Source organism: Coffea arabica, chromosome 5e (genome assembly GCF_036785885.1).
Source record: "Coffea arabica cultivar ET-39 chromosome 5e, Coffea Arabica ET-39 HiFi, whole genome shotgun sequence".
In the NCBI taxonomy this organism is placed as follows: domain Eukaryota; kingdom Viridiplantae; phylum Streptophyta; class Magnoliopsida; order Gentianales; family Rubiaceae; genus Coffea; species Coffea arabica.
In genome coordinates this window covers 13,210,984-13,237,361 of record NC_092318.1, presented here as the reverse complement: position 1 = coordinate 13,237,361, position 26,378 = coordinate 13,210,984, and the positions used below count along the sequence as shown (strand labels likewise).

At 37.4% G+C, this 26,378-nt stretch overlaps 1 protein-coding gene across 1 annotated transcript; it reads left to right on the top strand.

Moving 5' to 3' along the window:
* The first annotated feature begins 20,512 nt into the window (after positions 1 to 20,512).
* On the top strand, positions 20,513 to 21,141 carry LOC113739025 (protein Brevis radix-like 3). The gene is made up of 2 exons (XM_072049576.1): positions 20,513 to 20,656; positions 20,782 to 21,141. Exons 1-2 carry the CDS (start codon positions 20,513 to 20,515, stop codon positions 21,139 to 21,141), a joined length of 504 nt encoding a protein of 167 aa, XP_071905677.1.
* Positions 21,142 to 26,378: the final 5,237 nt, after the last annotated feature.

Here is a 26,378-nt window from a genome sequence, read left to right as displayed (position 1 = left end):
CAAAAACATGAGAAGAGAAAGAGGGAGAAAAGGTCCAAGTTCAAGCCTTGATTCTTGTCCAATTAGTGAGGGAAAACAAGAGAAAACTCAAATCTATTCCGACAAATCTTGTATCAAGTTTGGAAGTGAGCTTGTTATGAAGTTATTTCAGGAAGAAACCTCTTGTCTTGCATTATATTGGGGTTTTGAGGCATTATACTAAGAAACTCCTCTTTTTCTTCTTACTTTACAATTTAATCCACATATGACTTGATATTGGAGGATTTCATGGAAGATCCATGGTGGATTTGAAATTTTTATGGAAGTTTTGGTACTAGAAACTTGATAGTCTCTTGTATGTTTGAATCTTGGAAATTTTGGTCAAGAATTTGTGGATTGTTGTTTCTTGATATCCAAGGGTTAATGATTGATGAAACCCTTGAGGTTTTGAGTTATATTTCTAGTGATTTGTTGGTGAAAATGGAAGAAATCTCTATGTCCACCAAGTGTTTGATCTTTTGTTAAGGGTTGTTTATGTGCAAATTTTCATGGTTTTCTAGCTAACAATCTTGGCTATATATTGTTTGATATGTTCATGGATTTCTTATAGGAAAATTGGGAAGATTTGATGGAGAAATGTTTGGAAAATTCTTGTGAAAAAATTCTATCTTTGCTATCCAAAATAGGGGAAGATATTCCAGCCTTGATTTCCATTTTTTCTTAATAATTGTGGGCAAGTTCTTGTTCAAGAAACTTGTTAACACATCACTCTTTATGTGACAGCCCCACCTTCCCCTAAGGCGAACCAAAGGGTTCGGCGGACCGCCTACCCAACTCTCACCGGGACTCAGTCGTTCACTATAAACCTCAAATAAAATCGGAATAAAACCACAAGAATAAATAGGACAACGATCCAAAACTTAAAGCGGAATTTATATACATTGTTATCCCAAAAGGGAGTATAAACATCGAATATACAAAGGTTCTCAATCCTTCATACGTTCAGCCCATGCCAAGCACTCGGGCGAGAACCATTACAAAAGAAACAAAAGAACTAGACTGGCTAGTCTATAACGAGCTCTCGTCCTTGCTCGCCTTCCCATGTTAAGAAAAACAAAACTAAAGGGATGAGCTAAAAGCTCAGTGAGGTTCCGAACACATAATCAAATAAGCAATCCAATACATTAAACATAGAGCATCAATAATTCAAGAAATATTTACAATGGAAAGCGATAATAACACATACATTAAAAGGATACGGGCTCACAGGGAGCCATTTGTTCGTTCGTTCCTTCGTTCTCTTGACCTTTCCCCTTATTCCTCCGATCGTTTGAAAATGAAATTTGGTAAGTAAAAACCCTCGCTCGTTCATTTGTTCATTTCATTCACCCCCTCCTGGACGTTGGCCAGGCTCCACCAACCTACAAGGTAATACTCGAGTATACCAACGTTCACACCCAGGGTCACCATATCGCCCGACCGAGTCCGCTTCTGGCTCGAGTCGATCGGTAACGAAGGGCAGGGCCCAGTTCAGCCAAAAGGCTTACATCATGCGCAATTAATGTATTAATCATTAAATCATTGAAAATTTCACGTTTCATTTAGGTCGAGCGCGATAAAGTACACGCTCGCCTAGAAAATTCGTTTTGGAAATCATTGAAAACACTTAACACATTATCAAACAATAACAACAAGTTATGAAGTCAAGGAGAATATAATAATCAAGGAACACTCACCTATGTACGCAAAACAACGTGTAAAATATTTCCGGATATTATCCTCAGTCACCGAGAAAACCTAAAATTAAACGAGAAAGAATATTACCGCTCATCTAGCACAAACAATTAGGTGGAATCAAAGAAACTCGACAAATGATGAGTAGAACGTAATAAAAAAAAAAGACTTTAAAGTGAAACGAGAACATTTGGACCCGTGGGCAAAATAATTAGGGTTTCATAGACCAAACTCAAAAGGGTTATAAAATTTTCTAATGGAAATACTTGAACTAAAGACAAGTCGGATTCCAACTAGATAGGCTAAGAAATACTGTTTTCGGAATCGTTTATATGGTTCAAAATCATCTCATATTCAAGTAGATATTATAGACTAAATGTCTTAATGAAATTTATGTAAAAGGGAGGACAAAATACCCAAGAAAACCCTAAACCACTCCTCTTTATTCGGGTAAGAGTAAGTAAATATTTGGAGTTTCCAATTGACGAAGGATCATGTTTTAAGATGGAAAAACGGTCATAGTATTTGCCAAACGAAAATATATAAGTTCAAATAGAAACTTAGCTCTTGAGCGAAAATTTGGGCAGCACGCCCTTTGTATTTACCTATTTTCCAGTCATTTATGGCTTCATTCTTTTTCTCAATCAAACCCGAAGTTACTCACAACACAAATTCATTTCAATAGCCGTTCAATCGGCTCAAGACAATACGAGGACAAAAATCAAGCTAACAACAAGTGCGGAAATGAAGTTTAACAAAAGACAGATTTGACGTAGTTTTGCGTAATGGACACAACCGAGGCTACGCTTGTCGGATTGAGGTGAAAATTATACCGATTGGAAGCTAAGAAAAAGATCTATAACTTTGATGAAGACTACTTAGTCCAGTTCTCAACCTAACTAGGTCAAATTTACAAAAATAACTCCAGATTTTCCAGTTCGAAACTCACTGTGAAATTCAACAAGCAGTCCTGATTCATTCACTCATATCTCAGTACACACAAATCCAATTCAGGTAATTCAAATGCCATTTGAAATCTAAGACACAAGGCTATAAGTCTTAAGAAGACATCGACAACCAAATCAGTAGTATTCCTGGTCAAAACAACCAATTACAGAAGCTGATTAGCATGTTCGGATAGAAACAGGGCAGCAGGGGTATTTCGGTCTTTTCATAGGCTACATTGCTCCGATTGAGTTGAAATTTTGTAGGCTACTATAAAACATCATTATATAAAACTTTCATGTTTTGTCCTAAGGCCAAATCAGCCTCTAAATAGGTGTAACAGTACCAGCAGAATTGGGGAAAAAATGAAACCCTAGGCTGAAATTCCATCAACCTTTACCAATCTAGGTTTTCATCCATAAAACTTCTAAGATTCAGGTCATCTATCCAACAAAATACAATATAAGAGGTAGAAGAAGAGTTTCTTAGTTTAATACCTTCAAACCTCAAGGAAATACAAAAGAACAAGGCTGCCCATGCAAAAATCACTCCACCCAAAACTTCCTTGTCACCTTATTGCAAGTTTAATCGATTTAGTCTTTGTGGTTTCAACTCAAACAAGGTAAAATCTAAGATGGATCTTGAAGCTCTCCCTCTCTTTTTCTCCTCCCAAATTTCGTCCATCATGGAAGGCAAAGGAAGAAAATGGTGATTGACTTGAGTTGGATAAGTTTTAAGCTTAATCTTGGTCATGGTCTTGGTCAAGATTGGCTTGGTGCTTGACAAGTGGCACAAATCCAAGGGAAGTCTATCTAATTGTCTCTCTTAAGCACTCAAATATCTAATACTCCTACAATCATCTCTTAACACCTTTTGTCACATAATTTCTTTTGCACAAAATTCCTTCTAGTCGTTAAAATTTTACCGCACTAACCGTACTAGCGGGTCCCACGCCCAATATGCACTACCAACGTCACATAAACTAATTTATACTAGAAAAATGTCTTAGAACTTAATTCCCTTATAAAAATAGCTGGAAAATTAATATAATGAAGGAAAGTATAGAAAATGTAGGCACAGAATAAAAATAAGGGCTAGAAAATAAGAAAATATCGGGTTCTCACCGTTTTCCTTAACTTATAATTCACTAACTTATTATTATCACTAATAATCATATAATATTTCCTCATCCAAAAGTCACTCTTAGCTACCAAATTTGATCCTCACTCGGTACCGAATAGTCACACTACGAAAAAATGTGAAAACCCTAATTCGCTCTTTCTTGAAAACGAAAAGTGAAACCCTACTTTCTAGGTTCATTTGCACTTATTGTGGGATGATTGGATAGCAGGGCCATATTAAATGAATAATTTTCAAATAAAAGGGCATTTTTAAGAAAAATATAAGGAATTTGCAAGTCCTCACAATCTCTCCCCCTTAAGAAATTTCGTCCTCGAAATTTTTTTCAAAAGGTGATTTAGTAGATAACGAAATAAATTGACTAAAACAACAAGATATCTCACACCCAATACACAAAGAGACAGTGAGCATATACACAAAGTGACATCTCAAATTAGACAAGTAATCAAAGGCAGCAAGTACTATACATGTAGGTATTAACATACCACGAACAAAAGTCATGTGGTAACAATACAAGGGCAAATCAAAAGAAAAGGTGATATGTCGTCCCAGTCTCAGTTAAATAACCCCATCCGGTCTCTCACATCACTTTCTATTCACTAGATGTCCACAGACCACTTATATTCATTCTAGCCGGACAAAGCCTGTTCATATTTCCAAAATACAAGTCTCAAGTACGTAATATCGCTTCAACTCTGGAGTACTCGGGCACGAGAATCCTAAATAAGATAATTCACATATCGAGCTGGCCAGTCCCAAGAGTAAACTATCTACAATCGAAATTCCTCCCTGACATACCTATCTATGATCCTCAGATACCACGGAAGAGATTTAAGGCCTATAACATTCGTAATTCATAGCTTATGCTCGAACGAGCACTTAATCCTTCATACCTATTCACCACTCAGTCCAGACTCACTCCGTACAGAGACCACGCGAAGTAGGCTCTGATACCACCTGTGACAGCCCCACCTTCCCCTAAGGCGAACCAAAGGGTTCGGCGGACCGCCTGCCCAGCTCTCACCGGGACTCAGTCGTTCACTATAAACCTCAAATAAAATCGGAATAAAACCACAAGAATAAATAGGACAACGATCCAAAACTTAAAGCGGAATTTATATACATTGCTATCCCAAAAGAGAGTATAAACATCGAATATACAAAGGTTCTCAATCCTTCATACGTCCAGCCCATGCCAAGCACTAGGGCGAGAACCATTACAAAAGAAACAAAAGAACTAGACTGGCTAGTCTATAACGAGCTCTCGTCCTTGCTCGCCTTCCCCTGTTAGGAAAAACAAAACTAAAGGGATGAGCTAAAAGCTCAGTGAGGTTCCGAACACATAATCAAATAAGCAATCCAATACATTAAACATAGAGCATCAATAATTCAAGAAACATTTACAATGGAAAGCGATAATAACACATACATTAAAAGGATACGGGCTCACAGGGAGCCATTTGTTCGTTCGTTCCTTCGTTCTCCTGACCTTTCCCCTTATTTCTCTGATCGTTTGAAAATGAAATTTAGTAAGTAAAAACCCTCGCTCGTTCATTTGTTCATTTCATTCACCCCCTCCTAGACGTTGGCCAGGCTCCACCAACCTACAAGGTAATACTCGAGTATACCAACGTTCACACCCAGGGTCACCATATCGCCCGACCGAGTCCGCTTCTGACTCGAGTCGATCGGTAACGAAGGGCAGGGCCCGGTTCAGCCAAAAGGCTTGCATCATGCGCAACTAATGTATTAATCATTAAATCATTGAAAATTTCACGTTTCATTTAGGTCGAGCGCGATAAAGTACACGCTCGCCTAGCAAATTCGTTTTAGAAATCATTGAAAACACTTAACACATTATCAAATAATAACAATAAGTCATGAAGTCAAGGAGAATATAACAAACAAGAAACACTCACCTATGTACGCAAAACAATGTGTAAAATATTTCCGGATATTATCCTCAGTCACCGAGAAAACATAAAATTAAACGAGAAAGAATATTACCGCACATCTAGCACAAACAATTAGGTGGAATCAAAGAAACTCGACAAATGATGAGTAGAACGTAATAAAAAAAAAAGACTTTAAAGTGAATCGAGGACATTTGGACCCGTGGGCAAAATAATTAGGGTTTCATAGACCAAACGTAAAACCAAACTCAAAAGGGTTATAAAATTTTCTAATGGAAATACTTGAACTAAAGACAAGTCGGAATCCAACTAGATAGGCTAAGAAATACTGTTTTCGGAATCGTTTATATGGTTCAAAATCATCTCATATTCAAGTAGATATTATAGACTAAATGTCTTAATGAAATTCATGTAAAAGGGAGGACAAAATACCCAAGAAAACCCTAAACCACTCCTCTTTATTTTGGGTAAGAGTAAGTAAATATTTGGAGTTTCCAATTGAAGAAGGATCATGTTTTAAGATGGAAAAACGGTCATAGTATTTGCCAAACGAAAATATATAAGTTCAAAAAGAAACTTAGCTCTTGAGCGAAAATTTGGGCAGCACGCCCTTTGTATTTACCTATTTTCCAGTCATTTATGGCTTCATTCTTTACTTCAATCAAACCCAAAGTTACTCACAACACAAATTCATTTCAATAGCCGTTCAATCAGCTCAAGACAATGCGAGGACAAAAATCAAGCTAACAACAAGTGCGGAAATGAAGTTTAACAAAAGACAGATTTGACGTAGTTTTGCGTAATGGACACAACCGAGGCTACGCTTGTCTGATTGAGGTGAAAATTATGCCAATTCGAAGCTAAGAAAAAGAGCTATAACTTTGATGAAGACTATTTAGTCCAGTTCTAACCCTAACTAGGTCACATTTACCAAAATAACTCCAGATTTTCCAGTTCAAAGCTCACTGTGAAATTCAACTAGCAGTCCTGATTCATTCACTCATATCCCAGCACACACAACTCCAATTCAGGTAATTCAAATTCCATTTGAAAGCTAAGATACAAGGCTATAAGTCTTAAGAAGACATCGACAACCAAATCAATAGTATTCCTGGTCAAAACAACCAATTACAGAAGCTGATTAGCATGTTCGGATAGAAACAGGGCAGCAGGGGTATTTCGGTCTTGTTACAAGCTACATTGCTTCGATTATGTTGAAATTTTGTAGACGAATATAAAACATTATTATCTACAACTTTCATGTTTTGTGCTAAGGCCAAATCGGCCTTTAACTAGGTGTAACAGTGCCGGCAGAATTGGGGAAAAAATGAAACCCTAGGCTGAAATTCCATCAACCTTTACCAATCTAGGTTTTCATCCATAAAACTTCTAAGATTCAGGTCATCTATCGAATAAAATACAATATAAGAGGTAGAAGAAGAGTTTCTTCGTTTAATACCTTCAAACCTCAAGGAAATACACAAGAACAAGGCTGCCCATGCAAAAATCACTCCACCCAAAACTTCCTTGTCACCTTATTGCAAGTTTAATCGATTTAGTTTTTGTGGTTTCAACTCAAACAAGGTAAAATCTAAGATGGATCTTGAAACTCTCCCTCTCTTTTTCTCCTCCCAAATTTCGTCCATCATGGAAGGCAAAGGAAGAAAATGGTGATTGACTTGAGTTGGATAAGTTTTAAGCTTAATCTTGGTCATGGTCTTGGTCAAGATTGGCTTGGTGCTTGACAAGTGGCACAAATCCAAGGGAAGTCTATCTAATTGTCTCTCTTAAGCACTCAAATATCTAATACTCCTACAACCATCTCTTAACACCTTTTGTCACATAATTTCTTTTGTACAAAATTCCTTCTAGTCGTTAAAATTTTACCGCACTAACCGTACTAGCGGGTCCCACGCCCAATATGCACTACTAACGTCACATGAACTAATTTATACTAGAAAAATATCTTAGAACTCAATTCCCTTATAAAAATAGCTGGAAAATTAATATAATGAAGGAAAGTATAGAAAATGTAGGCACAGAATAAAAATAAGGGCTAGAAAATAAGAAAATATCGGGTTCTCACCGTTTTCCTTAACTTATAATTCACTAATTTATTATTATCACTTCTAATCATATAATATTTCCTCATCCAAAAGTCACTCTTAGCTACCAAATTTGATCCTCACTCGGTACCGAATAGTCACACTACGAAAAAATGTGAAAACCCTAATTCGCTCTTTCTTGAAAACGAAAAGTGAAACCCTACTTTTTAGGTTCATTTGCACTTATTGTGGGATGATTGGATAGCAAGGCCATATTAAATGAATAATTTCCAAATAAAAGGGCATTTTTAAGAAAAATATAAAGAATTTGCAAGTCCTCACAATCTCTCCCCCTTAAGAAATTTCGTCCTCGAAATTTTTTTCAAAAGGTGATTTAGTAGATAACGAAATAAATTGACTAAAACAACAAGATATCTCACACCCAATACACAAAGAGACAGTGAGCATATACACAAAGAGACATCTCAAATTAGACAAGTAATCAAAGGCAGCAAGTACTATACATGTAGGTATTAACATACCACGAACAAAAGTCATGTGGTAACAATACAAGGGCAAATCAAAAGAAAAGGTGATATGTCGTCCCAGTCTCAGTTAAATAACCCTATCCGGTCTCTCACATCACTTTCTATTCACTAGATGTCCACAGACCACTTATACTCATTCTAGCCGGACAAAGCCTGTTAATGTTTCCAAAATACAAGTCTCAAGTACCTAATATCGCTTCAACTCTGGAGTACACGGGCACGAGAGTCCGAAATAAGATAATTCACATCTCGAGCTGGCCAGTCCCAAGAGTAAACTATCTACAATCGAAATTCCTCCCTGACATACCTATCTATGATCCTCAGATACCACGGAAGAGATTTAAGGCCTATAACATTCGCAATTCATAGCTTATGCTCGAACGAGCACTTAATCCTTCATACCTATTCACCACTCAGTCCAGACTCACTCCGCGCAGAGACCACGCGAAGTAGGCTCTGATACCACCTGTGACAGCCCCACCTTCCCCTAAGGCGAACCAAAGGGTTCGGCGGACCGCCTGCCCAGCTCTCACCGGGACTCAGTCGTTCACTATAAACCTCAAATAAAATCGGAATAAAACCACAAGAATAAATAGGACAACGATCCAAAACTTAAAGCGGAATTTATATACATTGCTATCTCAAAAGGGAGTATAAAGATCGAATATACAAAGATTATCAATCCTTCATACGTCCAGCCCATGCCAAGCACTAGGGCGAGAACCACTACAAAAGAAACAAAAGAACTAGACTGGCTAGTCTATAACGAGCTCTCGTCCTTGCTCGCCTTCCCCTGTTAGGAAAAACAAAACTAAAGGGATGAGCTAAAAGCTCAGTGAGGTTCCGAACACATAATCAAATAAGCAATCCAATACATTAAACATAGAGCATCAATAATTCAAGAAACATTTACAATGGAAAGTGATAATAACACATACATTAAAAGGATACGGGCTCGCAGGGAGCCATTTGTTTGTTCGTTCCTTCGTTCTCCTGACCTTTCCCCCTATTTCTCTGATCGTTTGAAAATGAAATTTGGTAAGTAAAAACCCTCGCTCGTTCATTTGTTCATTTCATTCACCCCCTCCTGGACGTTGGCCAGGCTCTACCAACTTACAAGGTAATACTCGAGTATACCAACGTTCACACCCAGGGTCACCATATCGCCCGACCGAGTCCGCTTCTGACTCGAGTCGATCGGTAACGAAGGGCAGGGCCCAATTCAGCCAAAAGGCTTGCATCATGCGCAACTAATGTATTAATCATTAAATCATTGAAAATTTCACGTTTCATTTAGGTCGAGCGCGATAAAGTACACGCTCGCCTAGAAAATTCGTTTTAGAAATCATTGAAAACACTTAACACATTATCAAATAATAACAATAAGTCATGAAGTCAAGGAGAATATAACAAACAAGAAACACTCACCTATGTACGCAAAATAATGTGTAAAATATTTCCGGATATTATCCTCGGTCACCGAAAAAACCAAAAATTAAACGAGAAAGAATATTACCGCTCATCTAGCACAAACAATTAGGTGGAATCAAAGAAACTCGACAAATGATGAGTAGAACGTAATAAAAAAAAGACTTTAAAGTGAATCGAGGACATTTGGACCCGTGGGCAAAATAATTAGGGTTTCATAGACCAAACGTAAAACCAAACTCAAAAGGGTTATAAAATTTTCTAATGGAAATACTTGAACTAAAGACAAGTCAGAATCCAACTAGATAGGCTAAGAAATACTGTTTTCGGAATCGTTTATATGGTTCAAAATCATCTCATATTCAAGTAGATATTATAGACTAAATGTCTTAATGAAATTCATGTAAAAGGGAGGACAAAATACCCAAGAAAACCCTAAACCACTCCTCTTTATTTGGGTAAGAGTAAGTAAATATTTGGAGTTTCCAATTGAAGAAGGATCATGTTTTAAGATGGAAAAATGGTCATAGTATTTGCCAAACGAAAATATATAAGTTCAAATAGAAACTTAGATCTTGAGCGAAAATTTGGGCAGCACGCCATTTATTTTTACCTATTTTCCAGTCATTTATGGCTTCATTCTTTTCCTCAATCAAACCCAAAGTTACTCACAACACAAATTCATTTCAATAGCCGTTCAATCGGCCCAAGACAATACGAGGACAAAAATCAAGCTAACAACAAATGCGGAAATGAAGTTTAACAAAAGACAGATTTGACGTTGTTTTGCGTAATGGACACAACCGAGGCTACGTTTGTCGGATTGAGGTGAAAATTATATCGATTCGAAGCTAAGAAAAAGAGCTATAACTTTGATAAAGACTATTTAGTCCAGTTATCAACCTAACTAGGTCAAATTTAGTAAAATAACTCCAGATTTTCCAGTTCGAAGCTCACTGTGAAATTCAGCTAGCAGTCCTGATTCATTCACTCATATCTCAGTACACACAACTCCAATTCAGGTAATTCAAATGCCATTTGAAAGCTAAGATACAAGGCTATAAGTCTTAAGAAGACATTGACAACCAAATCAGTAGTATTCCTGGTCAAAACAACCAATTACAGAAGCTGATTAGCATGTTCGGATAGAAACAGGGCAGCAGGGGTATTTCGGTCTTGTTACAAGCTACATTGCTTCGATTGTGTTGAAATTTTGTAGACTAATATAAAACATCATTATCTACAACTTTCATGTTTTGTTCTAAGGCCAAATCGGCCTCTAACTAGGTGTAACAGTACCGGCAGAATTGGGGAAAAAATGAAACCCTAGGCTGAAATTCCATCAACCTTTACCAATCTAGGTTTTCATCCATAAAACTTCTAAGATTCAGGTCATCTATCCAATAAAATACAATATAAGAGGTATAAGAAGAGTTTCTTAGTTTAATACCTTCAAACCTCAAGGAAATACACAAGAACAAGGCTGCCCATGCAAAAATCACTCCACCCAAAACTTCCTTGTCACCTTATTGCAAGTTTAATCGGTTTAGTTTTTGTGGTTTCAACTCAAACAAGGTAAAATCTATGATGGATCTTGAAGCTCTCCCTCTCTTTTTCTCCTCCTAAATTTCGTCCATCATGGAAGGCAAAGGAAGAAAATGGGGATTGACTTGAGTTGGATAAGTTTTAAGCTTAATCTTGGTCATGGTCTTGGTCAAGATTGGCTTGGTGCTTGACAAGTGGCACAAATCCAAGGGAAGTCTATCTAATTGTCTCTCTTAAGCACTCAAATATCTAATACTCCTACAATCATCTCTTAACACCTTTTGTCACATAATTTCTTCTGCACAAAATTCCTTCTAGTCGTTAAAATTTTACCGCACTAACCGTACTAGCGGGTCCCACGCCCAGTATGCACTACTAACGTCACATGAACTAATTTATACTAGAAAAATGTCTTAGAACTTAATTCCCTTATAAAAATAGCTAGAAAATTAATATAACGAAGGAAAGTATAGAAAATGTAGGCACAGAATAAAAATAAGGGCTAGAAAATAAGAAAATATCGGGTTCTCACCGTTTTACTTAACTTATAATTCACTAATTATTATTATCACTTCTAATCATATAATATTTTCTCATCCAAAAGTCACTCTTAGCTACCAAATTTGATCCTCACTCGGTACCGAAAAGTCACACTACGAAAAAATGTGAAAACCCTAATTCGCTCTTTCTTGAAAACGAAAAGTGAAACCCTACTTTCTAGGTTCATTTGCACTTATTGTGGGATGATTGGATAGCAGGGCCATATTAAATGAATAATTTCCAAATAAAAGGGCATTTTTAAGAAAAATATAAGGAATTTGCAAGTCCTCACAATCTCTCCCCCTTAAGAAATTTCGTCCTCGAAATTTTTTTCAAAAGGTGATTTAGTAGATAACGAAATAAATTGACTAAAACAACAAGATATCTCACACCCAATACACAAAGAGACAGTGAGCATATACACAAAGAGACATCTCAAATTAGACAAGTAATCAAAGGCAACAAGTACTATACATGTAGGTATTAACATACCACGAACAAAAGTCATGTAGTAACAATACAAGGGCAAATCAAAAGAAAAGGTGATATGTCGTCCCAGTTTCAGTTAAATAACCCCATCCGGTCTCTCACATCACTTTCTATTCACTAGATGTCCACAGACCTCTTATACTCATTCTAGCCGGACAAAGCCTGTTCATGTTTCCAAAATACAAGTCTCAAGTACCTAATATCGCTTCAACTCTGGAGTACTCGGGCACGAGAATCCGAAATAAGATAATTCACATCTCGAACTGGCCAGTCCAAAGAGTAAACTATCTACAATCGAAATTCCTCCCTGACATACCTATCTATGATCCTCAGATACCTCGGATGAGATTTAAGGACTATAACATTCGCAATTCATAGCTTATGCTCGAACGAGCACTTAATCCTTCATACCTATTCACCACTCAGTCCAGGCTCACTCCGCGCAGAGACCACGCGAAGTAGGCTCTGATACCACCTGTGACAGCCCCACCTTCCCCTATGGCGAACCAAACGATTCGGCGGACCGCCTGCCCAGCTCTCACCGGGACTCGGTCGTTCACTATAAACCTCAAATAAAATCGGAATAAAACCACAAGAATAAATAGGACAACGATCCAAAACTTAAAGTGGAATTTATATACATTGCTATCCCAAAAGGGAGTATAAACATCGAATATACAAAGGTTCTCAATCCTTCATACGTCCAACCTATGCCAAGCACTAGGACGAGAACCATTACAAAATAAACAAAAGAACTAGACTGGCTAGTCTATAACGAGCTCTCGTCCTTGCTCGCCTTCCCCAGTTAAGAAAAACAAAACTAAAGGGATGAGCTAAAAGCTCAGTGAGGTTCCGAACACATAATCAAATAACCAATCCAATACATTAAACATAGAGCATCAATAATTCAAGAAACATTTACAATGGAAAGCGATAATAACACATACATTAAAAGGATACGGGCTCACAGGGAGCCATTTGTTCGTTCGTTCCTTCGTTCTCCTGACCTTTCCCCTTATTCCTCCGATCATTTGAAAATGAAATTTGGTAAGTAAAAACCCTCGCTCGTTCATTTGTTCATTTCATTCACCCTCTCCTGTACGTTGGCCAGGCTCCACCAACCTTCAAAGTAATACTCGAGTATACCAACGTTCACACCCAGGGTCACCATATCGCCCGACCGAGTCCGCTTCTGGCTCGAGTCGATCGGTAACGAAGGGCAGGGCCCAGTTCAGCCAAAAGGCTTACATCATGCGCAACTAATGTATTAATCATTAAATCATTGAAAATTTCACGTTTCATTTACATCGAGCGCGATAAAGTACACGCTCGCCTAGAAAATTTGTTTTGAAAATCATTGAAAACACTTAACACATTATCAAACAATAACAACAAGTCATGAAGTCAAGGAGAATATAACAAACAATGAACACTCACCTATGTACACAAAACAACGTGTAAAATATTTTCGGATATTATCCTCAGTCACCGAGAAAACCTAAAATTAAACGAGAAAGAATATTACCGCTCATCTAGCACAAACAATTAGGTGGAATCAAAAAAACTCGACAAATGATGAGTAGAACGTAAAAAAGAAAAAGTCTTTAAAGTGAAACGAGGACATTTGGACCCGTGGGCAAAATAATTAGGGTTTCATAGACCAAACGTAAAACCAAACTCAAAAGGATTATAAAATTTTCTAATGGAAATACTTGAACTAAAGACAAGTCGGAATCCAACTAGATAGGCTAAGAAATACTATTTTCGGAATCGTTTATATGGTTCAAAATCATCTCATATTCAAGTAGATATTATAGACTAAATGTCTTAATGAAATTCATGTAAAAGGGAGGACAAAATACCCAAGAAAACCCTAAACCACTCCTCTTTATTTGGGTAAGAGTAAGTAAATATTTGGAGTTTCCAATTGAAGAAGGATCATGTTTTAAGATGGAAAAACGGTCATAGTATTTGCCAAACGAAAATATATAAGTTCAAATAGAAACTTAGCTCTTGAGCGAAAATTTGGGCAGCACGCCCTTTGTATTTACCTATTTTCCAGTCATTTATGGCTTCATTCTTTACTTCAATCAAACCCAAAGTTACTCACAACACAAATTCATTTCAATAGCCGTTCAATCGGCTCAAGACAATGCGAGGACAAAAATCAAGCTAACAACAAGTGCGGAAATGAAGTTTAACAAAAGACAGATTTGACGTAGTTTTGCGTAATGGACACAACCGAGGCTACGCTTGTCTGATTGAGGTGAAAATTATGCCAATTCGAAGCTAAGAAAAAGAGATATAACTTTGATGAAGACTATTTAGTCCAGTTCTCACCCTAACTAGGTCAAATTTACCAAAATAACTGCAGATTTTCCAGTTGGAAGCTCACTGTGAAATTCAACTAGCAGTCCTGATTCATTCACTCATATCTCAGCACACACAACTCCAATTCAGGTAATTCAAATTCCATTTGAAATCTAAGATACAAGGCTATAAGTCTTAAGAAGACATCGACAACCAAATCAATAGTATTCCTGGTCAAAACAACCAATTACAGAAGCTGATTAGCATGTTCGGATAGAAACAGGGCAGCAGGGGTATTTCGGTCTTGTTACAAGCTACATTGCTTCGATTATGTTAAAATTTTGTAGACGAATATAAAACATCATTATCTACAACTTTCATGTTTTGTGCTAAGGCCAAATCGGCCTCTAACTAGGTGTAACAGTGCCGGCAGTATTGGGAAAAAAATGAAACCCTAGGCTGAAATTCCATCAACCTTTACCAATCTAGGTTTTCATCCATAAAACTTCTAAGATTCAGGTCATCTATCCAATAAAATACAATATAAGAGGTAGAAGAAGAGTTTCTTAGTTTAATACCTTCAAACCTCAAGGAAATACACAAGAACAAGGCTGCCCATGCAAAAATCACTCCACCCAAAGCTTCCTTGTCACCTTATTGCAAGTTTAATCGGTTTAGTTTTTTGTGGTTTCAACTCAAACAAGGTAAAATCTAAGATGGAACTTGAAACTCTCCCTCTCTTTTTCTCCTCCCAAATTTCGTCCATCATGGAAGACAAAGGAAGAAAATGGTGATTGACTTGAGTTGGATAAGTTTTAAGCTTAATCTTGGTCATGGTCTTGGTCAAGATTGGCTTGGTGCTTGACAAGTGGCACAAATCCAAGGGAAGTCTATCTAATTGTCTCTCTTAAGCACTCAAATATCTAATACTCCTACAATCATCTCTTAACACCTTTTGTCACATAATTTCTTTTGCACAAAATTCCTTCTAGTCGTTAAAATTTTACCGCACTAACCGTACTAGCGGGTCCCACGCCCAATATGCACTACTAACGTCACATGAACTAATTTATACTAGAAAAATGTCTTAGAACTTAATTCCCTTATAAAAATAGCGAGAAAATTAATATAACGAAGGAAAGTATAGAAAATGTAGGCACAGAATAAAAATAAGGGCTAGAAAATAAGAAAATATCGGATTCTCACCGTTTTCCTTAACTTATAATTCACTAACTTATTATTATCACTTCTAATCATATAATATTTCCTCATCCAAAAGTCACTCTTAGCTACCAAATTTGATCCTCACTTGGTACCGAATAATCACACTACGAAAAAATGTGAAAACCCTAATTCGCTCTTTCTTGAAAACGAAAAGTGAAACCCTACTTTCTAGGTTCATTTGCACTTATTGTGGGATGATTGGATAGCAGGGCCATATTAAATGAATAATTTTCAAATAAAAGGGCATTTTTAAGAAAAATATAAGGAATTTGCAAGTCCTCACAATCTCTCCCCCTTAAGAATTTTCGTCCTCGAAATTTTTTTCAAAAGCTGATTTAGTAGATAACGAAATAAATTGACTAAAACAACAAGATATCTCACACCCAATACACAAAGAGACAGTGAGCATATACACAAAGAGACATCTCAAATTAGACAAGTAATCAAAGGCAGCAAGTACTATACATGTAGGTATTAACATACCACGAACAAAAGTCATGTAGTAACAATACAAGGGCAAATCAAAAGAAAAGGTGATATGTCGTCCCAGTTTCAGTTAAATAACCCCATCCGGTCTCTCACATCACTTTCTATTCACTAGATGTCCACAGACCTCTTATACTCATTCTAGCCGGACAAAGCCTGTTCATGTTTCCAAAATACAACTCTCAAGTACCTAATATCGCGTCAACTCTGGAGTACTCGGGCACGAGAATCCGAAATAAGATAATTCACATCTCGAACTGGCCAGTCCCAAGAGTAAACTATCTACAATCGAAATTCCTCCCTGACATACCTATCTATGATGCTCAGATACCACGGAAGAGATTTAAGACCTATAACATTCGCAATTCATAGCTTATGCTCGAACGAGCACTTAATCCTTCATACCTATTCACCACTCAGTCCAGGCTCACTCCGCGCAGAGACCACGCGAAGTAGGCTCTGATACCACCTGTGACAGCCCCACCTTCCCCTAAGGCGAACCAAAGGGTTCGGCGGACCGCCTGCCCAGCTCTCACCGGGACTCGGTCGTTCACTATAAACCTCAAATAAAATCGGAATAAAACCACGAGAATAAATAGGACAACGATCCAAAACTTAAAGCGGAATTTATAGGCATTGCTATCCCAAAAGGGAGTATAAACATCGAATATACAAAGGTTCTCAATCCTTCATACGTCCAGCCCATGCCAAGCACTAGGATGAGAACCATTACAAAAGAAACAAAAGAACTAGACTGGCTAGTCTATAACGAGCTCTCGTCCTTGCTCGCCTTACCCTGTTAATAAAAACAAAACTAAAGGGATGAGCTAAAAGCTCAGTGAGGTTCCGAACACATAATCAAATAAGCAATCCAATACATTAAACATAGAGCATCAATAATTCAAGAAACATTTACAATGGAAAGCGATAATAACACATAAATTAAAAGGATAAGGACTCACAGGGAGCCATTTGTTCGTTCGTTCCTTCGTTCTCCTGACCTTTCCCCTTATTCCTCCGATCGTTTGAAATTGAAATTTGGTAAGTAAAAACCCTCGCTCGTTCATTTGTTCATTTCATTTACCCCCTCCTGGACGTTGGCCAGGCTCCACCAACCTACAAGGTAATACTCGAGTATACCAACGTTCACACCCAGGGTCACCATATCGCCCGACCGAGTCCGCTTCTGGCTCGAGTCGATCAGTAACGAAGGGCAGGGCCCAGTTCAGCCAAAAGGCTTACATCATGCGCAACTAATGTATTAATCATTAAATCATTGAAAATTTCACGTTTCATTTACATCGAGCGCGATAAAGTACACGCTCGCCTAGAAAATTTGTTTTGAAAATCATTGAAAACACTTAACACATTATCAAACAATAACAACAAGTCATGAAGTCAAGGAGAATATAACAAACAATGAACACTCACCTATGTACACAAAACAACGTGTAAAATATTTTCGGATATTATCCTCAGTCACCGAGAAAACCTAAAATTAAACGAGAAAGAATATTACCGCTCATCTAGCACAAACAATTAGGTGGAATAAAAAAAACTCGACAAATGATGAGTAGAACGTAAAAAAGAAAAAGTCTTTAAAGTGAAACGAGGACATTTGGACCCGTGGGCAAAATAATTAGGGTTTCATAGACCAAACGTAAAACCAAACTCAAAAGGATTATAAAATTTTCTAATGGAAATACTTGAACTAAAGACAAGTCGGAATCCAACTAGATAGGCTAAGAAATACTATTTTCGGAATCGTTTATATGGTTCAAAATCATCTCATATTCAAGTAGATATTATAGACTAAATGTCTTAATGAAATTCATGTAAAAGGGAGGACAAAATACCCAAGAAAACCCTAAACCACTCCTCTTTATTTGGGTAAGAGTAAGTAAATATTTGGAGTTTCCAATTGAAGAAGGATCATGTTTTAAGATGGAAAAACGGTCATAGTATTTGCCAAACGAAAATATATAAGTTCAAATAGAAACTTAGCACTTGAGCGAAAATTTGGGCAGCACGCCCTTTGTATTTACCTATTTTCCAGTCATTTATGGCTTCATTCTTTACTTCAATCAAACCCAAAGTTACTCACAACACAACTTCATTTCAATAGCCGTTCAATCGGCTCAAGACAATGCGAGGACAAAAATCAAGCTAACAACAAGTGCGGAAATGAAGTTTAACAAAAGACAGATTTGACGTAGTTTTGCGTAATGGACACAACCGAGGCTACGCTTGTCTGATTGAGGTGAAAATTATGCCAATTTGAAGCTAAGAAAAAGAGCTATAACTTTGATGAAGACTATTTAGTCCATTTCTCACCCTAACTAGGTCAAAGTTATCAAAATAACTCCAGATTTTCCAGTTCGAAGCTCACTGTGAAATTCAACTAGCAGTCCTGATTCATTCACTCATATCTCAGTACACACAACTCCAATTCAGGTAATTCAAATGCCATTTGAAATCTAAGATACAAGGCTATAAGTCTTAAGAAGACATCGACAACCAAATCAGTAGTATTCCTGGTCAAAACGACCAATTACAGAAGCTGATTAGCATGTTCGGATAGAAACAGGGCAGCAGGGGTATTTCGGTCTTTTTACAAGTTACATTGCTTCGATTGAGTTGAAAGTTTGTAGACTACTATAAAACATCATTATCTACAACTTTCATGTTTTGTGCTAAGGCCAAATCGGCCTCTAACTAGGTGTAACAGTACCGGCAGAATTGGGGAAAAAATGAAACCCTAGGCTGAAATTCCATCAACCTTTACCAATCTAGGTTTTCATCCATAAAACTTCTAAGATTCAGGTCATCTATCCAATAAAATACAATATAAGAGGTAGAAGAAGAGTTTCTTAGTTTAATACCTTCAAACCTCAAGGAAATACACAAGAACAAGGCTGCCCATGCAAAAATCACTCCACCCAAAGCTTCCTTGTCACCTTATTGCAAGTTTAATCGGTTTAGTTTTTTGTGGTTTCAACTCAAACAAGGTAAAATCTAAGATGGAACTTGAAATTCTCCCTCTCTTTTTCTCCTCCCAAATTTCGTCCGTCATGGAAGACAAAGGAAGAAAATGGTGATTGACTTGAGTTGGATAAGTTTTAGGGAGAATTATACTTTTGGTCCCCAATTTATTACCAACGCGCGAAACTAGTCCCCAATCGATTGCACATAACAAATGTGATCCCCAATCTATTCAATTTTGCTCAAAAGTGGACAATTGACGGGTTTTCATCATTTTTTGACGGAAATAAGTGACGGAAAGCATGTGCCTGTACTTAAAATCCTTTTTTCATTTTTTTAAGCGGAAAAACTCATAAAAAACTATTTCCTGCTTTCTGGTGCTCCCATTCCTAATTAGCAAAGACAAAACACACTAATTGTCCCCTCTTCTTCTCTTCAGGCTCCAGAAACGAGAACAAAAAACCAGATGAGGCCATGCCCCCACGAGGTTGTGAAGTGTTTCCCTCGGAAACTTAAACCCAAAATGTGACAAAGACGGACGGGAAAAACTCGAAACTTGCAGGTTGCAGCAGAACCCGTTGCCTGCCTCTCTTATGATCTTTTCCTTGCAGAAATGCTCCCTACTGTATGCACTAGTACCACATGGAGAGAGCAATGAAAACCCCACAAATCTCAACAGCTTTTCTTTCACACTAGTCTCTCTCTCTCTCTCTCTGCATCTTCGCTCTTCTTTGTTTTTCCTTTCACATTCTCTTCTTCTTTTATTGCCTTATTTATTATTATAGACAAAAAATAGACAGACAAATGGAAGGAATAATAAATGGAAGGACAAAAAAGTACGTGTACTAAAGTAGACAAAAAGTAATCCTGCTGCAAATGAAGCTAACGCTTACCTCTCTCTCTCTCTCTCCCTCCAACCTTCTCCTTCTCCAACTTCTACTGCAATTTTTTGAACCGACCCTTCATGCTTCATAACATAAGTTGAGTCGTCCTCCTCATTTTTTCTTCGCACTTGATCATGCCCTCATCAAATTCCCGAGTACATGTACTCCTCCATTGATTTGCTGACCCACTTTTTCCCCGGTACCCCGGGGGCAAAAGCTAAACTTTGATTTACTAGCGGAGATCCCACAGCCAAAAGGCAAAACTATTCTACATTCTCAATTCCTCGGCGCGCAGCTCTGGTCCAGTCAAGCAGCAAATAATGTTGACTTGTATAGCTTGCTCTAAGCAACACCTCAATGCCGCATCTCTTCCCCAACCCCAACATGATGATGACGACGACGCCGCCGCCGCCGCTATTTCCACTCCTTCCACTAGACAAGCCATCAAAGCCCTCACTTCTCAAGTACTGTAGTCTGATGTCCATCCATTACTCTGCCCTTTTCATTCTGCTACATAATTCTCTACGGAGTAATATTTTCATTCCAGTTTTACATTTGTTGATCATTAGGCATTATTATTGTGTTTTAGATCAAGGACATTGCAATGAAGGCTTCGGGTACGTACAAGAACTGCAAGCCCTGTTCTGGCTCTTCCAATCACCACAATAACTGCGGGGATGACTACGCCGATTCGGAACCCGGCTCTGTCTCTGGCCGCTATCATTTCTCCTACGCTAGAGCTGCTGCTGCTGCTGCTGCTGGTAGCTCCAATTCTACGCCAAGGAGGCCCTGGGGGAGGGAAATGGAATCCAGATTGAAAGTGTTTTCCAGCGGCGAAACCACGCCCGCCTCCGTCAGCGGCCGGACAGAGTCGGTTGTGTTTATGGAAGAAGACGAGCCCAAGGAATGGGTTGCTCAGGTGGAGCCTGGCGTCCTTATCACTAATTAATATAATTAACTCCATTTGCTAATTGAGTTTTGTCTTTGCTAATTAGGAATGAGGGCACCATAAAGCAGGAAATAGTTTTTTATGTGTTTTCCCGCTTAAAAAAATGAAAAAAGGATTTTAAGTATGGGCACATGCTCTCACGGGACTTATTTCCGTCAAAAAATTATGAAAACCCGTCAATTGTCCACTTTTGAGCAAAATTGAATAGATTGGGGACCACATTTGTTATGTGCAATCAATTGGGGACTAGTTTCGCGCGTTGGTAATAAATTGGGGACCAAAACTCCAATTCTCCCTAAGTTTTAAGCTTAATCTTGGTCATGGTCTTGGTCAAGATTGGCTTGGTGCTTGACAAGTGGCACAAATCCAAGGGAAGTCTATCTAATTGTCTCTCTTAAGCACTCAAATATCTATTACTCCTCCAATCATTTCTTAACACCTTTTGTCACATAATTTCTTTTGCACAAAATTCCTTCTAGTCGTTAAAATTTTACCGCACTAACCGTACTAGCGGGTCCCACGCCCAATATGCACTACTAACGTCACATGAACTAATTTATACTAGAAAAATATCTTAGAACTTAATTCCCTTATAAAAATGGCTAGAAAATTAATATAATAAAGGAAAGTGTAGAAAATGTAGGCACAGAATAAAAATAAGGGCTAGAAAATAAGAAAATATCGGGTTCTCACCGTTTTCCTTAACTTATAATTCACTAACTTATTATTATCACTTCTAATCATATAATATTTCCTCATCCAAAAGTCACTCTTAACTACCAAATTTGATCATGACTCGGTACCGAATAGTCACACTACAAAAAAATGTAAAAACCCTAATTCGCTCTTTCTTGAAAACGAAAAGTGAAACCCTACTTTCTAGGTTCATTTGCACTTATTGTGGGATGATTGGATAGGAGGGCCATATTAAATGAATAATTTCCAAATAAAAGGGCATTTTTAAGAAAAATATAAGGAATTTGCAAGTCCTCACACTTTACTTGTATGTTGAATTTGAACCAAAACTATGAATTTCTTCCTTGTTTTCTTGTTGGAAAGTTGCAAAATGGACTGAAACTCAAAGAGCATTTTCTGTCAACTTGTCAAATTTTTTGGTGTTAATTGAAAATTCATTAGAGTCTAAATTTTATACAGTTGTTGAGTCTAGTTTCAAACGCCACCAATGGCATTCGATTTCGATTTTTTTACATTGATTATAGCCATTTTTCCGAGATTGCTCAAATGCCCTGATATGACGCGACAGCTTTCTTGTGCCTCTGTGATTGCTATTTTTAACCACGAAAATGTATGAATTGAATTTCAATGTTTCATAAGAAATGTAGATCTATGTCTTAATTTCGAAATGCCATAAAATTCATCTCAATCTGATAAGTGTACCTTCAGTTATGATCAAAATGCCGAGAGGTGTCAAAACTATCACTTTGATTCTTCTCCTTTGCACTCTTTCCTTAACTTTTCTTGGTTCAATTTAACATTTTTCACTCTATATTATACCTGAACCATTGACCTAACATGTACATGGATTTTCCCTTTGAATTGAGCTTGAAAACATGTGTTTTTGGAAGACTTTTAGGAACGTAAAAATATGAAAATCTTGAGGAACATCTTGGGACTTGGGAGTAGTTTTGATTAAATGGTGGTTTGGAGCAGTGAATTTCATTGTATTCTAATTACTTGGTTCTAGGACTTGGAAGTGAACACAAGATTTACACCCGAGGCGGATGTTTGAGATTTGCTTTACATGGTGAGTGTCAAGTGCATGTTTCTTGACATCTTGATTTGAATGATACATGTTGCCACGTGTTATGTATTGAATACTGAATTTGATGAGGTGAGGGTGTACTTTATCACATTCGTCCTCCCCGTCTTGAATGATCTTGTACTTGCTTGAGTTTGATTGACCTGTACTTGTGTTTGTGCTTGTGCTTGACTTGTAAGTGCTGAATGGCAGCATGTACCACACTCAATTTGAGTGGTAGGTGTCTCTCATTCCGTCTCAGTACTTTTATCTTGATCAAGTCGATTGGAAAGTTATCTCATCGACCCTAATGCTGAGCGGCAGCATGTACCACACTCAATTCGAGTGGGAGGTGTCTCTCATCCCGTCTCAGTATTTTTATTCTGATTAAGTCGATTGGAAAGTTATATCATCGACCCTAGTGCTGAGTAGCAACATGTACCACACTCAATCCGAGTGGGAGGTGCCTCTCATCCTGTCTCAGTGCCTCTATCTTGATTAAGTCGATTGGAGTGTTATCTCATCGACCATACTTGTTCTTGTTTGGGTATATTCGAGTATTACCACTACTGTTTCTATTTGGTGTTCGGGACCGGTAAGGGGTATGTTTGGTGAACGAAAAATTGGTGTAAAGTGGAGATCTATGATCATTGTTTTTACTTCTTTAAACGTTGATGGAATGTCAACAGGTTTACATCAAGCTACTGCAATGGGGAAATTGGCTCCTGAGAGCTCCTATATCCTCTTAATGAATGTGTTTTAGTTCTTTTGTGGCTTTACATGAAACCATTGTTGCTATTCTGTACATGTGCTACTTGAGTTGAATTATGGTACTTGCTTTACTTGCTTGTTTGATTTCTTGGGCTCACTGAGCATCCGCTCATCCCTTTAAGTTGTTATTCCTTAACAGGAATTTGAAGTGAAGAATTGGAGGTGCTAAACTAGCCAACTTTTGTCTAGAGTTAGTGTGATTTTCTGAGCGACTTTTGGACATTTGGAAGCGTAGATTTCATTGTATTTAAAATATTATGGTTGTAAGAGTTAAAGCTGTTGCCTAAGGATTGTGGCTATTGTTATTCAAGTATTTTCTTGGTTTTAAGAAATTGTTTGGCTTGAAAAATCGTGATTTGGCTCGAGTAAGTGCATGAGTTCTAGCGAGAATTGGACAGGCGATCCGTCAAACACTTGGATTCGCTCTAGGGGCAGGTGGGGATGTGAAGACTCATGTTTTTATTCTTAAAATAGTCATTTTATAATTATTTGCCTTAGAGTTAGTTAATTCATGCAATTAAGAATTAACTAATTCTAAGGCAAATAATTATAAAATGTAATTCTTAAAATGTAATTCATGCAATTAAAATATAATTAACCAACTAATTCTTAAAATGCAATTCATGCTGTTAATCTTAGTCCCTATCTTTTGATGTTTACAAAACATATGCATGATACTAATATCTCTTCAAGATATACTTTCAGTTATGAAACAAATCAAATTCAAAGATCAAGTGCTATTGAAAGGGACAAAGATTGCTGAAAACTGTCGAACGCTTGTAAAGACAGGATCAGACGTCTGATAATCATTGCACAACTTCGGACGTATGAAGAACTCCACCACCGGACATCCGAAGGAAATAAGACATTTTTCCTGGCTCATTGACCTCGATCGGACGCAAGTATCGGATGTCCGATAGGGTCATTGAAACTCGACGAAATCTGTCGGACACTCACAAAGACAATACCAGACGTCCGATAGAATTGAAGAAGATTTTACAAACTCACTGCCTGCTGTCGGACGCATGTTTGGGTAGTACCGGACGTCCGATACTCCAATGGCTAGTTGACTGTTCAGCTACTTTCTATCTGTTGGAAGCATTAATGAAGCACTTTCTTGGCCTCCTATAAATAGAGTATGGTCAGAATTTTCAAATAACTTTTGCACACTAAAAATACAAAAGATCTAGAGTAGTTTTAGTGAGAAACACTCTCCAAGGAAAATTTGTAGTTTTAGTGGTGTGAGATTCATTGTAAACTTTTCATTTGTGAGTGAATACTTCATGAGTGTAACTCTGTGAGAGTTGTCCTGAGGGATAGTAAAATTTCCTAACTTGACTGAGTGGAGTTCAGGGCAAGGAGGAGATAAACTTTCCTTTGTATACAAGAGTGATTGTAATTCATCAACTTGAAGAAACTTGTTTGAATTAATCTACAAGTTCAAGAGGAGTTGGGTAGTTAATTGGTTTGCAATTTTTTCCTTTTTATTTACTTATTGTTACATTTGTGATCTTTACATTGCTTATCTCTTCTACTTCTCTCAACTGATTTTGTTCATTCGTTAATTGATTCATTGTGTGATCACTTAGAAAAGAGGGTAAATTTCATATTGAGCAAAAAGTGCCTATAACTTAGGTTTTTAATCTACCTAATGCACCCCTCTTAGCTTGTTTTCGATCCTTACAATTGGTATCAGAGTTCGGTCTCCTTGAGATTAAGCTCAATCGGCTTAGGAGTAATAATGACAATCAATAATACCATATTTTTTGAAGGACATTCTGTGATTAGACCACCTATATTTAATGGGTCAAATCATGTGAGTTGGAAAGAAAGAATAATTATCTTTTTACAATCAATTGATATTGAATTGTGGTTTATTATTAGTGAAGATCCATAATATGTCTCTCTTATAAATGAAAATACTCATAGATCTAGACAAAAAACTAGAAATGAACTGACTGCTGTGGATAGAGCTCATCTCACCATAAATGCGAAAGTCATGAATGTGTTATATTGTTCTTTAGATTCAAATGAATCCATTAGGGTCAAAGGATGTAAGTCCGCTAAAGAAATCTGGGACAAATTTAGAGAAGTCTATGAAGGAAGTGAGAATGTGAGAGAACAAAAGTAATCTATTCTGGTTACCAAGTATGAATCGTTCAAGATGGAACCTTATGAAAACATTGATAAGATGTATTGTAGATTCAATGATCTCATTAAGGATTTAGAGGTGCTGGAAAAGGAATACTCTTTATGTGAGAAAAACAGAAAAATTCTGAATGCTTTATCAAAGAATTGGGAGAGTAAAGTGACTGCCATTGAAGAAATTAGAGATCTAAATTCCTTACCTATTGAATCTCTTATTAATTCTCTAATCTCTTATGAGATGAAGCTTAAGTCCAAAGTGCAAGAGGAAGAGGATGCGAAAGTAAGAAGGAGCATTGTTCTAAAGGCATCTCAAGATGAAGATGATTCTGCCTCCCTAGATGAAGAAGATGTGAAAGCTGATGATAGTGATCTAGCTCTCATCACAAAAAGTTTCAAGAGAATTCTTAACAAACGAAGGTTCAGAAAAAGGAGGAAACAGCAACTCATTCCCAAATGAGTTCAGCAATACAAGAAACAAAGGGAAGCAAGAGTTCAATAAAAAGCAAACTGATAAATGCTTTGAATGCGGCCAACCTGGACACTACGTGAGTGAGTGTCC

Coding starts and splice junctions, on each gene's coding strand:
- LOC113739025 (XM_072049576.1), top strand. CDS start 20,513: ATGTTGACTTGTATAGCTTGCTCTAAGCAACACCTCAATGCCGCATCT. Junction 20,657..20,781: donor TCAAAGCCCTCACTTCTCAA/GTACTGTAGTCT, acceptor ATTGTGTTTTAG/ATCAAGGACATTGCAATGAA.